Genomic DNA, 18,799 nt, shown 5'->3' on the forward strand with positions numbered 1-18,799 from the left:
GTGGCTCACTGGGATGTTTAGTGTGCCTTAAGTGCGTGCCCTGTGCAGGAGTCAGTAACTAGTGTGAAATACTTCATTTCATATAAACTTGTTTCCATAGTTGTCTTAAGTGCTATGTTAACAGAGCCACCTTCTGGTAAATACCTAAAAATGACAGTGTGTCTTTTAAAAGGTTAACTGTATTGTAGCTAGCCCCAGTAAGACTGCTAGGTTGAAATGGGGCTAAAAACATTATGCAGAGTAAGAGACTTGGAGCTCAGTAGCAAGAGGGTTGGGTTAAACGTGGAAAAACATTGGCCTGACTGAGAGTTTGTACACTAAATGCAACTTCTTTCCTTGAGCTGCACTACAGTTTTTGGCAGAGGAAGAGGTTTTCTGCTGGATCTTCTAGCTGCAGGAAAGCAAAACCAGGGTGTGACTGTATCTTTAAGCTAGAAGCTTAGATGCTGAACTAGTGATTTCCAGTAGTATTTTGTAGCTCTTATTTAACAGCGATGCTTGGATTAATGTAGTATTAGGTGCTCAGTGAGCTTCTTCTCTAAATCTGGGAGAAATTAAGCAAATTGTTTCTAATAGTGTTTCAGGGAGCAGGCATAGTAACTTCTGTCACTTTTTAAGGGGTAGAGGCTTTTAGTATCTCTTGAAAGGTAAATATGAACTGTTTAGAAGCTTAGATTAGAATAGAATGAACATTTCTAGCTTTAAGTACTTGTTTTCTGGATTTCTGGTTTAAGCTTATTGCTCAGCTATGCTTTACAGGTTTTGTGACTAGTTCCTCTGTATCTCTCAGATGCTGTAGGCTTGGTTTCAGAGACATAATATCTGTACTTATGCTGTGGTTACTTAGAGCTGAATATATGTGAATAAATGGCTACTCAGTAGGAAGAGAAGTGGGAGTTCTGTTCTAGGACATCAGAAGACGTGTAGGGATATTAGCTGTACATTCAATAAATGCTAGATCTTACTCAAAACAGGCAGTAGGGAGGTAATGAGCTTCTGGTAGTTCATGAAATGCAGATGCTATTTTGAGCAGACAGCTACATTGTCATAGAGGCATTTTTTGCATAACAGCACTGTTTCAAAAGGGCACTTACAGGTATGGGACTGTTAACTCTGTTTCTGGACATTCCCTTTTTTCCTAAAACTTTGGGTAATCTAAGGTACCTTTTACTAGAGGAAGTCTAGGGCTAGTAAAGGAGTGCATAGTGCTATTGTGCACTGGGAATGTGAAGGCAATAGTAAAATCGAGGGTGCTTCCAAAGCTATGCTTAACAAAAGGTCCATTTTAATTTGCAGAAGTCTTTAAGCTACTGTTGTTTCTAGTCTTAAATAGGCATGACAGTAATAAGTCTTGATTTGAAACTTTAAAGCTCCTCAATATTGAGCATCAGCTTTAAGATCTTTTTTCTCAATCAGTTATATCCTTGATGATAGAAGGATCTTCTTGGTATCCATTCTCTTCTGCCTAAAAATTATGACATCATTAATGGTCAAGCTTGAATAATTGTAAGGAGGTAGAGAGAAGAGGAGGTTCTGGAGGCGAGAATCTTGTTCTCTCTGTGCTTCAGAGAGTTGCAAACCACCACTGACCCTCAAGGGGAAACTTAGTCTTCACTCTTACAAGTGCTGATGTTGGTGTGAGGTGCTTGGTGAGATGTATCTTGCTTCCTCTTCAACATTTGTCAGTGGTATGTGTCTTCTTCTTGAGGTATAGAACCGAGGTTTGTCATAACACTGTTTAACATAGAGCTTCTCTAGTGAGTGGCTTCTGGTTTACTATCTGGGAAAAAAACTGACTTAGATTAGTTATCACCTTTGCAGAACACTGTAGCTATTCTGTGCATCTTTAAAACATCCTTTAAAGCTTTCATTACTCTTTTTATATATTAAAATGATGTAATAGACTGTCTGAATAATGGAAAATGATGGTGTTTGTCTAGTAAACTTAGAGCAAAAATGTTCCATGCCCATATCCAAACTGACTCTCTCCCCCTTTTTTTTTTTTTTTTTTTTGTAGGAGCTCGGAAGAACACACAGGCAAAAACCTATGGTAAGTATGAAATTGATACTTGAATTAATCTGAAGCTGGATAGCTTTCTGTAGATCAAACCAGCAAATCTCCTTATGCCCAATAGCTCAAATGTAACATTAGTATTTAATTGTTTTGTCCAGGAAAATCTTTTTCCTTGCCATCTTAACCATGCTAATACTTTCTTAACCCTCATAGCCTCCAAAGCCAGAAGATCTAGCAGTCATCTGTTTCACCAGTGGAACGACAGGTATACCTCATTACGTTATGCGGAATTATTATCCTGTATATACAAAATCAATTCAGAAGCCCTCCTATTTTTTTCAAGACTCTCCCTTGGTGCTGTAACTTTTTGGCAAGTAGTAGCTGGGGAAGTTTTATGGTAAGGCTCCCTTTGATTTTTCCCATTGATCGATACAAAGTTGTGGTGTTGGGGGATGGAGGTCTTACATTTTGGGGCTTGGAAATAAATGCTGAACCTGTATTTCCATTACAATGAGGGCTCTGCATCAGACTTCAGACTTTTAATTCTTCCATAGTTGTCTTTTGTGCTGCGTGAGCAAAATTTCTTCCTTAGCTCTAAGCAGCCTTGCTGTAAGATGAAAACAAGGACTGTCAAGAAATCACACACTTGACATTTATGAATTAATATGCAACACTGGCAGGGAGCAGAAGGGAAGAGTACAACAACAAGCTGCGTCTTTAAAGCACATGTGAGAACATAAATTAGTATGGGTTTGACAGCTGCATCTTCACGGAGGTGCTGAATTTTGAAGGAAAGAATCTTATCCAAGAAACATGACAATTTCTTAAAGATTTGCTGTCCCTGAATTTGAGGACTTCAGCACAAACTTACTCCTTAACTGTTACCAGCTTCTTGAAAGTGTATTGGCAAGTTCTCTGCCTTCTGTAATTGATATACAAAGAAAGGTATTAATATCAAAGAGACAGCTGATTTAGCAGTTTTATCACTGCTTAGTAGCTTAAAGGACCTAAAAATTTCATTGCTACATCCTGATGTGCTTTTTCCTTAGGAAACCCCAAAGGAGCAATGATCACTCATCAAAATGTAATCAGCAATGCTTCAGCTTTTATGAAAAGTACAGAGGTAAACTGCAAGGGTTAATGTGTATTTACATGAAGAGAATTATCTCAGGAGTAAAACAACCATTGACATCTCATTAACTTTGGTCTTAACTTTTAGTAAGATCTAAGTGAAAATATAACTTGACAGCATCCTGCCCATACTAGGTCAGAAGTCAGTGTTTACTGTTTTCTTCTATCAGGGTCAAGAACTGCACAGTTTGATCTGGTCCAGGCTAAATGTTATAGAAATCTTGATGTCTCTACATCCACAAGCTGTTTGTCATTAGTACAAGTACACACAGAGGGTTTGTGTGGAGGCTAACCTTTTCCCCTAAGGATGGGAGAAGCTATAATGTATTAAGCCTCCAAAATACTTAAAGCCATTATGTAAATCAGCAAGCAGCATGACTGAATTTTCATTTGATAGTGTTAACTTTTACATTAGGCTACTATAGTTCATCTGCAGGTTAGCTAAGAAGGTGGCTCTAACACAGATGTAATTAAAAATAGTTGTACATACTTTGCCAAGTACTTGGCATATAGAACTGTTTCAAAATTAAGCAACTGATTTTGCAATTGGCTCCTGTAAACACATCAGCCTTATGATAAATTGGATAAGCAAACATTCTAGTGTAAGATGTAAGTGTGCATTTATTTAAAACCCCTAAGGTACACTACTTTAACCTTATTCGTTACCCCTTCCCTCCCAATGTATACAATGAAACTTCCTGTGATTTCTATCAGAATTTGTTTCTCTTCATAATCCTATGAATGTTAAGTTGAATTCATCTGGTCACTGTACTCAACTCCAAAATACTGCCTTTTCTGCAATGGGTGTTTACTCATGCTGGAATCTTTTTAGTGAAATAAAAACAATGAAGCTTCATTCCAATACTGAAGCAAGGGCCATGCTCCAGAGTTCAAACAGTAGATTTCATTGTTATGTTTAACTTTGGCAAAACAAGGCATCAATGAGAATTAAATTTAATTTTCTTCAGATTAATTAATTTTCTTTCTAACACTTTCAGAAAACACTTAAGCCTTCCTGTGATGATGTTCTGATATCATTCCTGCCCTTGGCTCATATGTTTGAGAGAATTGTTGAGGTAAGCATCTGTTTGTTGTACTGAATTACTGAGAAGCTTGCTTTTCTTACAGAACGTGTCTCTTGAATCCCAATGATACGCACTCTTCCGTTTTGGCTTTTGCACGTGTGTATGAGAGCTTGAAGTAAGGGTCACAAAACCAATATCCCATAAATAATACCCAGTGGGTACTACACAATTGATTTTCACATTGAAATAAACATTAACCTTAGAGCCAGGGTTAACAAAAAAATCTACTAGAACAAGACAGTCCCTGAGCACATATACACTACCTACCTATTCCCTCTAATATCATCAGTGCACTATTAAAAATCCATGCCATTCTCTGGTCTGCAAACTTAAAATGTATGTGGCATTCTGTTTGTCTACCTAAAACTAATTTTAAGGTGCTTAAACTTACCATTGCTTCCAAGAAAATTCAATAAGAAGGAAGGAATTTTGTATCAGTGGAGTTCTCTTCTAGGAAATCAAAATGGCTTTTAATGCAATTTTATGATGAACTTTGAAGTTCTCTTAGCTTGTATTACCATACAGTGAAACCTGGGGCTTAATTTTTGAGGATGAGGGGGCTCATGTGGTCTTAATACTGGCAGTACTAAGGACCTCTGAGCCCAGAGTTGAGTGGCATGCATTACTGAAAGGATGCAATTTAGGTGAGGCTGCAAATATGTCAAAGGTAGTCACATTCCAATCCACATAGGGAAATAAACAGCCTCTGTGCAAGTATAAAAAGGCATATGGAGACAAATTATCCTGTGATTAGAATCCTGAGCTCTCTACCTTAGGTGTATATATATACACACGTAAAAATGTATGGGTGCCTGTGTGTGTGTATATGTATTGTTATAAACTCTGTTCCCAGTCTTTAACTAGGTGTACAGGTGCCCTTAGGCTTTCAGCACTAGTCTAGACACCAGTTACGCTCCAGTGACTGATTTACTTATTCCTGTCTTGCACTAGAAGGTACAAGCTCTGTAGGTAACAGCTCTGCTTTTGATCATGCAGTAGAAACAGGATGGGAACTTGTGTTCTAGAAGGTAAATTGACAAGAAAGTGCTTGGATCTCAAGTATTCCTCTGCTCTTTGAGGATTTTACAAAATAGGTGATTACTTGTATAGTTAAAGAGATTAAGCAAGAACACTTTTGGTAGAAAGGAGAAAAGATTTGTTACTGTTTGGGGTAGGTATAAACGTAGGCTCTGTAATAAGCAATCTTCAGAGTGCTCTTCTTGTAAAGTTGATGCTTGCTGGTTTTTGGCTTCCAAATCAAGTTAGAGGGTTGGTGAACTTGACAGGACAAATGCATTCCCACCTAGCAATGACAGCTGCTGCTCAGTCCATCTGAACTGATGTATTTGCTGCATTTTAGCAGATGGTGGTAAAGCACAGGTGAAGGGGAAAAGTGACACCTAGCATGTCTCATGCAGAAAAGATGAGAATGGGTGGCAGGAGATGAAGGAAGAGGTGTTATGGAGGAAGCAGAAGAAATATAAATATTTTTTAAAAGAATGAGACCCAAACTAGGAGGAAAAGGGAATGTATAGGTACGGGAGCTGGAGCTTCTGGACTTTACAAAATATAGAGCACAAGAGAATTAAGTCTGCCTTCCTTGGTATAGGTCTGAAGAGATGCAGAAATAAGCAGTGGCTCTCTTAGAATCTTCTAATGAGCACCAGAGTAAGAAAGAATGGCATTCAAGTAGCACAGGGCAGAAATTTCCACTGGACGAGTAAATAGCATGTGCCAATTTTAAATGCAGAATTTGTTTGTTCCCTGGTATATACTATTTTAAAATAAACTTTTAAAATATTTGAAATAGAGAAGTTTTGCTTTTCAATCTTTTGTTATCTGAGTCACTGGCATTGTCTTGTTTGGTCAGCTGCCCTTTGTGGATAGGGGCTTTTGTGCTGTATCTTAGTCAGTCTTTGGCCTGTATACACCAGACATGTCTTGCTGTTTGGTCTCTCTAGTCCCATTCTATAGTCTGAGAATGATACAGAACCAGTTGAGAAGCTTGAGAGGATTTAAGGGTAGATTCCACAGTCCACTCTGCATAGGATTATTGTACTTACACAGCTAGAACAGATACATCCTGTGTTTTCAGAGTGTTTTCTTTTTTCTCACAGTGTGTGGTTCTGTGCCATGGAGGTAGAATAGGATTCTTTCAAGGGGATATCAGACTGCTTATGGATGACCTGAAAACGCTGCAGCCAACTGTATTTCCAGTAGTACCAAGATTGTTGAACAGAATGTTTGACAAGGTAAGTCTGCAGTCGTAAGTCTAGATTTCATGAAGTTTGTGCTGCCAGGATAGGAGCAACTGTTGTGTTCTGGGATGTGAAATCGGCATGCTAGCAAATTTGTGTGTCTCTAAGAGCTGAAAGTGCAGGGAGTAACACTGGTTGTATGAAAATACTTTAAGGCAGCAACTACTAATGTTGAAATGTCTGACTAGGGAACTTGTTTCTGTCTGCTGTGGTTAATGACAAACTGTTTACGTTTGAGCAAGTTATTTCAGTCCACTCTACAGCGTGAACATGAGGTTTAGCATCTGCATGCCAAGCTTTTAGCCTCTGACTCATGGAGTGATATTTGCAAATCCAGGTCAGGTGTTTGCCTATGTGTGTGTGGACACATACAAGCTTTCTGCATAGCACCCAGTGTTCTAGCAGGGAGAACTACATCAGCAGTCAGGAGTGCTGGGGAGAGGGGGTGTCAGCAGCCACAGTCTCTCCTTTGCTTGTTACTTGCCTGCTCAGGGTCATCTGAGATGGGAATTCAGAATTCTCTTTCTTGACCTTCAGATTTGGAAATTATCCTTTTGCCATATGGATGATTGAATCTTCTTAGGATCCAGCAGGAGGGGTTACAGGGTATAAGTCCTGTGACTGCTAAAGGAATGGCAGAGCTGTCTACACTGTCTTAGACACTACAGGGCTCCAATGAGACCAGGGAAACAGCAAATAATGCAAGTTCTATTTGGCACCAGGAACAAATAGTGCAACTTCAATCCATTTGGAGGACCAGCCTGTACTGCTTAAAACCTAGCTCTGCATTCTGCTCCTGCATTCTGTACTGGAATTTGTGAAGCAGAGCCAAGGCTTGTGACTCTTCTCCTTTCATGATGTCCTCTTGCTTGTTAACCTTGGTGCCCTGAGGCTTTCACACTTTTGTGGCACTGTTTCAACCTCTACCCAGCAACCTAGCATGTGAAGTAAACAAGTAGGAAATTAGAATGGTGAGGGGTGTGTAATGCTGAAGAGCTACTGAATCTTTCAAAGTGAATAGACTTGTCTGCAGTCAGCTGTCAAGTCTGCTTTGTGGCTTCCTGAAAACAAAAATCGAGTTCATATATGCAAGGTATCTCCATTTGGTATTTCTGAAGAGACCTGCATCTCTTCAGAAAGCCTTGTGTTAATTTCCATATGATGGTGTGCTTTTCAGAATATTCTGAGGATCAACTCAAATTTTGATTATGCTGAAAGGGCAGAGTTTTCATTTTCATTTGTTTTCATTTTAATGAAGAAACTGAATACTGAAACAGTATCACAGTTTGGGAAGCAAGAATTAGTTAAGTGCTAGTTTTCATGGATGTCTCTTGACTAAAATCAAAATCCACAAGGACCTCTTACTAGAATTAAGACCCTTACCAATAGAGGTTTTTTAATTTACTTTGCTTTCACTGTTAAGAGTGTTTATGCATGCTTCTGTAAGGAATAAAAAGGAATGCTACTCTGATGCTTCTAACCACAGATGTTTTTCTTAATAGATTTTTGGACAGGCAGATACTTCATTAAAGAGGTGGATGCTGGATTTTGCTTCCAAGAGGAAAGAAGCAGAACTCAGAAGTGGCATAGTTAGAAACAACAGCTTCTGGGATAAAATCATCTTCCGCAAGATACAGGTATGCTTGACAGCCTCAGAGTCTGTTTACAGTTGCTGAATTTCATATGAATGGTTATAATCTAGTGTGGCTTACATCACCCATTAAAGACCAATTGCCTACTCAGAACACAAACGAAAGCAGTCCTTTCATTGCCAACTTTTCTCATTTCCCTTTGTTACAATAGTATCAGCAAACTGTATTAGGGAACTTCACTCTAAAACAGTCTGGTGCCTCTTACCACTTTGAAAGCAAGCCTTGCCTTTCTGAAGGAGGAATGCTAAATGTGACACAGTGCCACCTGTAGCTCCTACTGTCTCCTCACCAGCCACTAGTAAGCTATGCCTGCTGTTATATCTGGCACTTACTTGCTGTGGCTTTAACCTTGGTTGTGCAACATGCCCTAATGGCTGCTTTTTATAGCAGTTAGTATGTATGAGAAGCTGATACAAGGCAGTTAAAAATAAAGCCATTGCTTTAAGGCCATGAGTTAAACACCTCAGATTATTGGCAGAGTCCATACTGTAGCAGCAGCACAGCATAGTTTTTGTAGGTGCTGTATGTTTGAGGTACCACTGTTTTCCAGCCACTAATGAGATTAAAAACACTGCAAGAAAGGTAGCTTGCAACAGGAGACTAAATTTTAATCTCTAATATTTGTGGGTGACACTGTAGGTGGATAGTGACACAGAGACTCTAGAAATCTCTCTAAAATGTTTTTGGTGTCCACAGTATCTTGTGTCTGTTGTAGGCAAGTTTGGGAGGAAAAGTAAGGCTGATGATTACAGGAGCAGCACCTGTATCTGCAAGTGTACTGACCTTCCTGAGGGCAGCTCTTGGATGTCAGGTGAGATTCCTGGCCTCAAAGGTTTCCAAAGATTTTAATACTAAAATCCCAAATATTTTAATACTTCAGGTTTGTTAGAGCAGTTCTAATATTCTGATCGTTTGGATAATGCTTCTTGGAGGCTACATGAGTGTCTGTTCCTTTCCATGGTTTATCACTTGGACCCCTAAGATTTCTGTATTCATCTTGAGGCCTTTATTACAAATGAAGTAACCAGCTGAACTATCTTAAGGAAAAGATTGGAGGGGGGAGGTTGTAAGCAATAAGTCATGTTCTTGGATAAATTTCTGGGGCTTCCTTTGCTTACAGAATTATTCCTAAGTGCTGTAGAGCATCTAGTCAACATGATGATATTGTAGTGTTGTTGCTCTGAAGATGAGATTGTGGGGAATCACATTGCATACATCATGTTTACCTTCAAAACCCCTTCAGAGTATATGCTTTTTGAGGTAAAAGCCAAACAGCAATGGCACAGGATGGAATAAATGTGTTGAAATTTAAGGGATAGAAAACAAAACTACTCGAAGATATGAGGTTTCTGTGACTTCTTCAAGTTCTTCAGTAGTGCACTGGTGTACCAATGTGTTCTGCACAGATTAGGGAAGATGTCTTGTTATGGAATAATCAGAGCTGTGATGGGGTAGAAGGATTCCATTCCTGGCTGTCTTGGACAGATCTGTCTTTAAACAGTGTGTATAAAGTCATCACTAGTGCCACTGTTCTTAGTTTCTTCCTCTTGCTCCCACTGTTGTTCTCTGGTCTCACATACCATGGAATGAAACGTTGAGTGAATATTGGAACTGAAGGTGGAATATTAGCACTTTTTAGAAGGTGCTGTAGATTTTAGCTGCAAATTAAAAAAAATAGAAAAAGAAGCAAAATATTAATCTCATTTTAATGAATAAACTGCATGTTGAAAAGTAAGACTCTTAAATCTTTTGGTTTCATATCCTAGTTCTATGAGGGTTATGGACAGACTGAATGCACAGCTGGATGTTCACTCTCAATGCCTGGTGACTGGACAGCAGGTATGGTGTTTAATGGTCTGCCTGTCAAATTCCAGAATGCTGAAATGTGGTCCCTGACCACATTTAGTATCCAGTACACATATCATGAAGGATAAGATTGTTTATCAAATGAAGTTCTACCCCTAAACAGTTAGAAATGTTCAGGAATACAAACTTTCAATAGGTTTTGTCCTTGTAAGTTGAAGTAGGTTCAGGAGAGAGGATATCATAGTATCACACCTTTTAATTTTTACAAAATAGGAATCTGTTGTGTATAAACAGTGCTGGAAATTTAAAAGGTGCTTTTTTTAATGTTGGAACTAAGTCTGCATTTCAGTCAACTTATATATTTAGCTCCCTAACATAAAGAATACTGAAAGTCACACTATAGTGAGACTTTCTGCTTAAGCATGAGGACCCTGATGATAAGAAAAAGCAACCCTGAGTAGATGGTTCAGCTTGTAAAATTCTAGGGATACCTGGGAATGTACTATTTCAGTTTAGGAAGTTTAAGCTGTTACTGTGTTGCCATTGGTGTAGTACATTACTAGAAATCAGTCTTCCATCTTTTACATTAGCATGTAACCAGCTAATTGTTTTAATAGCCTGAACTGCTGTTTAGTCAGGTTCTTAAGTGTTACTGTTTAATAGGTCATGTTGGAGCACCCATGCCATGCAGTATCATCAAGCTTGTTGATGTACAAGAAATGAATTACTTGGCAGCAAAAGGAGAGGGTGAGGTAAGTAATTTCAAAAGGTCCATATAAACCTCTTATGAAATCTTGGAAAATATTGGGTTTGTTCTGGAAATAACTCCTTGAATTTAGTGGAAGTGCCAAACATGGCCTGCTACCTAAAATCAAAGATATCTGCCTCGCCTTCTTGAAATGTCAGCCAATGATTCACAGAAGCAAACCAGAAAACAGTGTATTTAGAAGAGAGAAAAATCAGCTTACCACAGAATAACAGATTGCTCTATTTATAGTTGTATGACCAACATGCCATCTTCCAGCTGCAGGAATGCTGAGAAGCTATCTCATACTGTATTTATCCTTCAGTAAAATACTAGCAGAGGATTTCCTCCTCACCCCCCACTGCCAAGTGCTGGAGAACAGCTGATGTGTGTAGTTTGTTACCTAGCTTGTGATGTGAGATGAGGTAGTTTATAATGGTTGGGATGCTGCTAAGAGAAAAGGAGATAAAATGGCATGAAGGCTACTAATGATTTGTGACAGCTGCCTGCACTTTCTTCTGAACTTCTTTCTTCAGCCTGCACAAATGGAACATTTGTGTTTTTACAAATCGCACTTGGAGGACTCAGGTTTGTGTGTAATGCTATATGCTGTTTTTTATTTTCTCCCAAGTGAATGATGTACAGCTTGAACTTTGTGTATATGCTTTGATCAGATGTTCATATAGTAATTTTCCCCAAGCCCTGAAAGAAAATCAACTGTAGTGTTTCATATGCTTTTGAGGGGCTTTGGCAGCCCTTCCAGGGGGTGAGAAATGGATAAATAAAAGGGAACCTAACGAAGTAACTTAATATATAGTTTGTTAGTCACATAATCTTAATTTGTTTTGGTAGTAATTTGGATGAGACTAGATAATCATTGGGCTTTAATTTGCAGAAAGCATTTAGCTGGGTTTGGTGGTGGGAAACTGTTTGCAACAGCAATATCAAGATTCTTTTCAGTATTGCCTGTGACCCCAAGTTTAGTCTTCAGCAGCAGTTTTTGCTTTGCTTTAAATATACTTTTAAAGTTTGGTCTGATAGAGGAACTGAGTATAAATTCTCATAGTAAGAAACATTCAGGTAGTTTTCAATAAAACTTCTAGAAATGTTTTGTTTGCACTTACTGTGAAGGCTTTCTGCATTATGAGTTACTTTGGACTTGAATAAATATGGCAGCACCTTAATATATCAGTTATCGTTTTAGTCTTTCAGTGTAATTTCCTCATTGTGAAATATTCTAAATGAGTGCTTGTAACTTGTTTTACAGAGCTGAGGCCTGTAGCTATAGAATTGTCTTTCGTTATCCTTTGCTTAAAATAGATCATCTTCCTCACTGTCTGCTCTTCAGCTTGACTAAACCTTCCTAGTCATCTGTTCTGAGAATAAGCTTTCAATATGCTCCATTCTGTTAGCATTGCTTTTCACTTTTGCCAGTTACATGTTCAGGAACGATAAATTGGTGAACAGAATTATATATGCTCGTATGCAGATAAGGTGTTACTGCCAGCTAGCAGGACACAGATAAATGGTTTGCTGTCTCTGTTGGGAAAAACTGGCACCTGCTGCCATCCTATGATTGTAGGAGCTATGAAAAAGGAAGCATTTTATCAGTTAGCCTTTGGCTTTACTGTGATAGAGTTCTCCTCTGCTCATATCCTTGTAGATGAGCACTGTTTTATAGAAGAAATCACTAAAAATACTTGAAACTGATTTTTTTTTTTTCCCCAAGAGTTGGTCTCTGAACTACAATAGTAACTTCTTCTAGTCTTGAGAACTGATATTAGTAACAATCTTATCTACTACTAATCTCTATGACTAATAGTTGGTCTAGTATTTTATCAGCCCTTATGGTTATTTAGTACCCACTTGCCTCTAACTTAAAACTGGATTTTCTATCCCACTCCTCTAGATTTGTTCTAGAGTCCTGATATTATTGACCAGACCCTTCTTAGAGTTTCCTGTCAACCATGCATGCCAAGCCACTCCCAGGCTGGTGTGAGGGTTTGAATCCTTTGTTGCCTTGGGACTCTTGTGTAGAGCTTTGGGGGTTTGTTTGCAGTGGGCATCTTTAAGTTTTGTTTCCATCTTACCTATCTCTGTCCTAATTTCTAAGGAGGTATTTTATAGTCTTGCTAAAAAAAGTCCTATGCTGTGTCTTTTCTCTCCCCACCAAATAAAATTTACCCAACCTTGGGTGTTACATTGAGAAGAGAATACTTAAATCTGGAATCACCTCTGGGTACTTCAGGCTCTACTCCATGTTCTTCACTAGTTGTTTTACTTATATGTTCTCTTACTGACAGATACTCTACTAATTGTTTTAATTTATCTTGTAAGGTCTGATCTGATTCACTGGTAACTCCTTCACCTATAAACCTTTAATCTTGTTGCTCCTTTTCTCATACCTTCTAAGCATGTTTTTTTTGAGCCTACTAATACCTTTGCATCCAGTTATATCCAGGGAAGTTGTTCTTGCTTTTGTTTGTGGCACACAAATCCAGACAACCCTCAGTTTAAAGAAATTGCAGGTTTTCTTCCTAGAGGAATCTTGAGTGCTTTAGGGCTTAAGGTATGAACTAATGTGTAAGGATAACTAATATGTAATTTGCTTAATATATAGCTTTTTCATCAGTAGCTTTAGCACTATTGTGCTGTTGCTTACCAAAGTTGAAACAAACACATTGCCAAGCTGAATGGTAATATCTCTAGATCCAGCAGAACTTCTTCAGATAACGAAGTTTCTGGTAAATTGAGATTGTATTCAAATAGCAGGTAGGAACACTGCTACTAGACTGGAAGAGAAGAGATGCTTCTAATTGCTTCTTATACATTATACCAATGGAAAGGGCTAGGTCTCTAAAAACCATGAGTAGAGATTCCTTTACTAATGCATACACTTAATCTTGTCTTTTCAGTGGGGGTTATTGAAAACCATTGAAGAAAGTGTTCACTGCAAACCATTAACTTCCCTTCATAGCAGCATGCATTAACAAATGGCTCCTTTCAGGTGTGCGTAAAAGGGCCAAGTGTGTTTCGTGGCTATTTGAAAGATCCAGAAAAAACAGCAGAAGCTCTGGATAAAGATGGCTGGCTTCATACAGGAGATATTGGGAAATGGCTACCAGTAAGTTAACTTAAAATTCTGATATGCATGTCTGTAGTTAATAGTAGTAATGTACAAAATATCTCTTTTCTTTGTTATTTAACACAATGAATTAGGTAATTTTAGGAGGAGGATAATAACGGTTGTAAAAAAAAATCCAGGTGCCTGGGGCTAAAGTACTATCAATGCCAATCCTGAGGCTTTCCCTAGTTTAGGGTAGATGGGTGCAGAGCCTGTTCTCTTCTAACAGTTTGACAGCACTCTGGCTCTAGCCTAATGGCTCTAGCCAGAGTGTTCCTAAGCTGTGTAGATTGGTTTTCACCTGAAGTACCTCTTCTGAATGAAAGCTATTTCTGTCAACAGAATGGCACATTGAAGATCATTGACCGGAAAAAACACATATTTAAACTAGCCCAGGGAGAGTACATAGCACCAGAGAAGATAGAAAATGTGTATCTGAGATCTGAAGCACTTGCTCAGGTGTTTGTCCATGGGGAGAGCTTGCAGGTAAGCATTCTTCAGGTAACTTAAAAGAATGCAAGAGGAGACTGCAGGAAAGAGTCCGTCTTTCTTCCCACAAGTCTAACTTTGGGACTGAAACCCCAGTTTTCTTCAAGATTGAACATTTATTTGTTGAATGTACTTTTGACTCCATCAGTTACAAGGCTTATTTCTGGATTTAGTTTCAAACCAGGTAGTGAAGCTGGATTAATTTAACTGAGTATTAATGACTGTATAGAAATTGCCAAGTGTGCAGAGAAGATGAAAACAAGATGTCCAGGTTTCTGCAAGTGTAAATTGAAATGTGAGTCTTAACAGGACTAATTCTAAAGTCCAGGCTTCTGAATTGCACTCCTGTGTTCAAGTAGCAGAAAGCTGCTGACTTCACAGCAGGATCAGAAATGCTGTTTAAAACCTAATGCTGACTAGTAAGAAACACATATGAACTGAAGGGTTGGACTTTATTAAGCTCCTTTTCTTTTAAAAATCCTTTTTGTTTAGGCTTTCTTAGTAGGTGTTGTGGTACCTGATCCTGAGACTTTGCGCAGCTGGGCTAAGAGAAAGGGATTTGAAGGCTCATATGAAGAGTTATGCAAAAATAAGGTGAGTCATATTGAAATACACAGTTTAGCTGTTCTGCATCAATTCCTTCAAGTTATACAATGTATTCCTGTATCCACAGGATGTCAAAAATCACATTCTGGAAGACATGGTGAGGATTGGGAAAGAATCCGGTTTGAAGTCATTTGAACAGGTAAGATGTTTGTGAGAACCAAACACCTAATTCTTCAAACTTCAAAGCCAATATAATTTGACTCCTGAAACTGCTTTTAATTTGCATCTGGGAAATGTTTAAAGGGAGGGACTTTGAGATGATGCCTAGGCAATTTTTTAACAGCCTTGTCTATTTCAAGGAATGCAGTTTGGCTAGTAACTGTTTCTTTTTCAGGTCAAGGACATTGTCTTGCACACTGAACTGTTTTCAATTGAAAACGGCCTGCTGACACCAACACTGAAGGCAAAGAGACCAGAACTGCGAAAATATTTCCAGAAACAGATAGATGAACTCTATGCTAATAACAAAATGTAACTGAGAATGGAATGAAGGTGGCACATGTCTGTCTACTGTTGGCCTTCATATCTGTAATTTGACTACAGCAAACATAGGGAAGGAAACTGTGCAATCATTAACGTGTACAAAAATGGGTACTTGCCATAGGAACATTGGAGAAATGGAACACTGCCTTACTGTCAAGTTGTGTTACATACTGTTTTTATGGTGACCTACAATTTCCAAAAAGAGCCTTAACTATAAATGGTAACTATATGTAAGTTATTTAAAACTTCCTTGGACAAAAATGGGACTCTCCTTTACCAAGGAGCTAAGGTTTTCTTATTGCCAGCATGTTTGCTGTCTGCAGTGTATTTTGCAGTTGTCAATTCCACAAAGGATTTGGCAGGTTTGAAAATGCCTGTAAGTTATCTTGTATCCTCAGAGGATTACTTAATCTCTTAAAATCAACCACCAAAAAGACCCCAAGCCCTTACAGCTGTGTAGCTGTTGTCTCTTCTTGCATTAGTCCTAATATTAACTAGGGCAAGGCATCTGAGTATTTTGTTGGGTTTTTTTTTTCTTCCTCCCTTCTAGACCTGCAGCCAGTTCCAAGATGTACTTTCATAAGGTAAAAGTCAGAACTCCATGCAAAGGAGACTGAATACAAGTTCCTTAGAGCAAGTCTGTATTTGGTGGTTCTGCACTAGAAGTGTGGATGCAGTTAATTCAGCAAGTGTAGCCTTTGCTACACTAACACAAGTCCAGAGTAATGCTGGCCCTGTAAACAAACAGATCCTAACTCTGGCAAGAACACTAGAGACCTAAAACCAAAACCATTCAGGAGGCTGGGCTATGTTAACAATCAGGAAACACTGCACCTGTACTAGCCACTTGTTTCCCTGTAATGAACATATATTTAAAATGCATTTTTTAACATGCCAGATCCTCTGTAAGCAGAAGAGCTTCTGACATAACCTCTTAGTTTTCTGTGCTTTATGTATGAGCCACTGAGTATTCTTCACTGAATAGCAAAATAGGTCAGGTAGAATGTTTTTTGCCTGATGCTTTGCAGCAATTGGAAGTATTTATGTATGCCAACAGAACTGTGTTGGTACAGGACAGGTATTTGTTCAGGGATGAAAACCTAATTCCCAGATAAATTACACAAGTAACTAGTTACCTTTTGAGAAATCAGCAGAAATAAGCCTTATTACAGTCGAAGTCTTGATACCCTTAACAGAGTTGGTTTTGCATTAGCATTCATTGCAGTTTTTGAAAACATGGATATATGTAAAATACAAGCACAACAAGGTTTGCACTAAGGTTTGTGTGTGATTGTAATGCACTACTCCGTAGCATAATTTCATACATGTGTGCGATTCAGGTACACAAATCCAAGTCAACTGTTAGAGCAGTAGTTTGTTACATTGGAATTCAAATGTTTGCTTAGTGTTGGCTATTTCTATGTTTTATAAAACCAAAACAATTTTCAAAACCAATGAAGGAAACCAAAATAAATTTCTGCATTTCAATTCAGTGAAGTGTTTCTTTATCAGGGAAAGATGCTGCTGACTAACACACCCAGGTGTAATCTGGTAACGCTTAACATGATGTAAAACTCTGCTGCTACAAATGTCATGAACTAGAAGATAAATGCTGGTTGTTAAAACTTTACTTTTGGAAGGTAACTTTCTGATTTTATTATGGTATTTATGTGTGAGTTTTTGGCCAAGATCTGCAAGAAAGGGATGCTGTTTTTTGTAACTTGCTCCATCAGTATTCTTTAAGCAAAACTATTTTTTTTTTTGTACTCAGTATGGACTCTGGCAGGTACTGTTCTTGCCATCATAAACACCTTTTGAGTGAAATCTTGGAGTTTTCTTCAACTCTTACGTTGATTTTTTTTTTTTTGGACAGTAGTGGTTGTCCTTCCTGTGTTGTCATCTCCTATACAATGTGTCTGGCTTTAATCAGGGGTATGGTATGTGAGATTTCATGGCCAGTTTTATCAGACCAGGGTAGATGAAGCACAACAACCAAGGTAGTTTAGAGTTCAATGTTAAGATGGATGTTGTGAAATAATACACACACTTCTGTCCCTACCTCTGGTAGACTTTCTCCTTTTGAGGAATTTTGTGTTGTTCCTTCATAAAATTCTTCTCCATTTTTTAATTTTAATGTAGTATTGAATAAGTATGATATATAGGGTGCTTGTAAAGACAGTATCACCCCACCTCTCTTAAGGGAGATGGCCAAGAGCTGGTTGAGAACTGGGTCTAAGGTTTGTTCCTAACACAAAGGATTATAGAATCATTAAGGTTGTAAAAGACCTCTACAATCACCAACTGTCACTGCAACACTACCCTCACCATTAAACCATGTCCTGAAGTGCTGTATCTGCATGTTTTTTGAACCCTTCCATGAATGGTGACTGCCACGTCCCTAGGCAGATTGTTCCAGTGCATTGCCACTCATTCAGAAAATAAATTTTTCTTAACGTCCAATCTAAACTTCCCCTGGTGCAGTTTAAGGCTATTCCCTCTTGTCCGTTCACTTGTTACCTGCATGAAGAGACCAACATCCGCCTCACTACATCCTCCAGTCAAATAGTTGTAGAGAGCAATAGGGTTTCCCCTCAGCCTCCTCTTCTCCAGGTTTTTTAAATCCAAAGTGGGATTGGGATTAATTCAAATTCCCTTAGCTTCTCCTCATTAAGACATGTTCTTCACCCTTCAAATCTTATCAAAGCAAGCTTTCTCAGGAGCCAATTATCACTGCAGGAATAAAGCTGTGCTGCTTGTAGTTTGTACAGTACCTTTGGCTCATGAGGCTAGGTGCTACAGACAGCACGTTAGAACTCACCACCTGTTAATCCTTAAATCATAGTTCACGATTTTGGTTTATTTGTTTGGAATAAAGGGAAGGGAGTGGGCAGCAGGCACCAGTAGATGACCTTTGGGAGAATACACTTTCTAGTAGATGTGAAAAGGGTTACACAACTAGTAAAACTTTTTACTCATTTTAATTGCTGAGTAACTTCATACCACAGCTATGGAATTACAAGTTTTTGGACCAAATTCTACTTTTTATGGCATGCTGTTACAGCAACTACTCTTTTTGTGTGCTCTGATTTGCTTCTTAACTGCTGCAACGTTTTGACCTTAGGTCTCGCTTAAGTTTGCAAAAATGATTCGGTTCACTGGTTTCTAGGGCGGTAGAAAGCGTCGTGGCTTGTTCCTGTAATGCCACATAGCATCGCTTCGTGGCTTGTAGAGGAGAAAAAAGAAAACGTGGATTTGCGTTGCGGGTTTTGTAGTGTAGATAAATCAGGCACCAGATCCACGGTTAGGTGAATTCTTTTGGAACACTGACCACTGCATCTGTGGTCAGCACTCAACCTGAATATGCTTATCAGCTGGGGGGGGGGGGGGGGGAATCTTGCTGTTTGGA

The 18,799-nt window shown here is 38.6% G+C and overlaps 1 protein-coding gene across 2 annotated transcripts in view; it reads left to right on the forward strand.

The window, feature by feature from the left end:
* ACSL1 (acyl-CoA synthetase long chain family member 1) overlaps window positions 1-17,219 on the forward strand; it is a 28,104-nt gene extending 10,885 nt beyond the window's left edge. For both annotated transcript variants that reach the window (XM_054383060.1, XM_054383061.1), the window contains 14 exons: window positions 2,018-2,050; window positions 2,228-2,279; window positions 3,064-3,137; window positions 4,144-4,221; window positions 6,348-6,482; window positions 7,991-8,125; window positions 8,856-8,951; window positions 9,907-9,979; window positions 10,610-10,698; window positions 13,699-13,815; window positions 14,158-14,301; window positions 14,797-14,898; window positions 14,978-15,049; window positions 15,245-17,219. In XM_054383060.1, coding sequence (XP_054239035.1) covers window positions 2,018-2,050; window positions 2,228-2,279; window positions 3,064-3,137; window positions 4,144-4,221; window positions 6,348-6,482; window positions 7,991-8,125; window positions 8,856-8,951; window positions 9,907-9,979; window positions 10,610-10,698; window positions 13,699-13,815; window positions 14,158-14,301; window positions 14,797-14,898; window positions 14,978-15,049; window positions 15,245-15,385 — 1,341 coding nt within the window. In that variant the 3' untranslated portion in view covers window positions 15,386-17,219. The remainder of the gene's footprint in view (window positions 1-2,017; window positions 2,051-2,227; window positions 2,280-3,063; window positions 3,138-4,143; window positions 4,222-6,347; window positions 6,483-7,990; window positions 8,126-8,855; window positions 8,952-9,906; window positions 9,980-10,609; window positions 10,699-13,698; window positions 13,816-14,157; window positions 14,302-14,796; window positions 14,899-14,977; window positions 15,050-15,244) is intronic.
* The last annotated feature ends 1,580 nt before the right edge of the window (window positions 17,220-18,799 follow it).

This window comes from Indicator indicator, chromosome 8, assembly GCF_027791375.1.
Source record: "Indicator indicator isolate 239-I01 chromosome 8, UM_Iind_1.1, whole genome shotgun sequence".
Lineage (NCBI taxonomy): Eukaryota > Metazoa > Chordata > Aves > Piciformes > Indicatoridae > Indicator > Indicator indicator.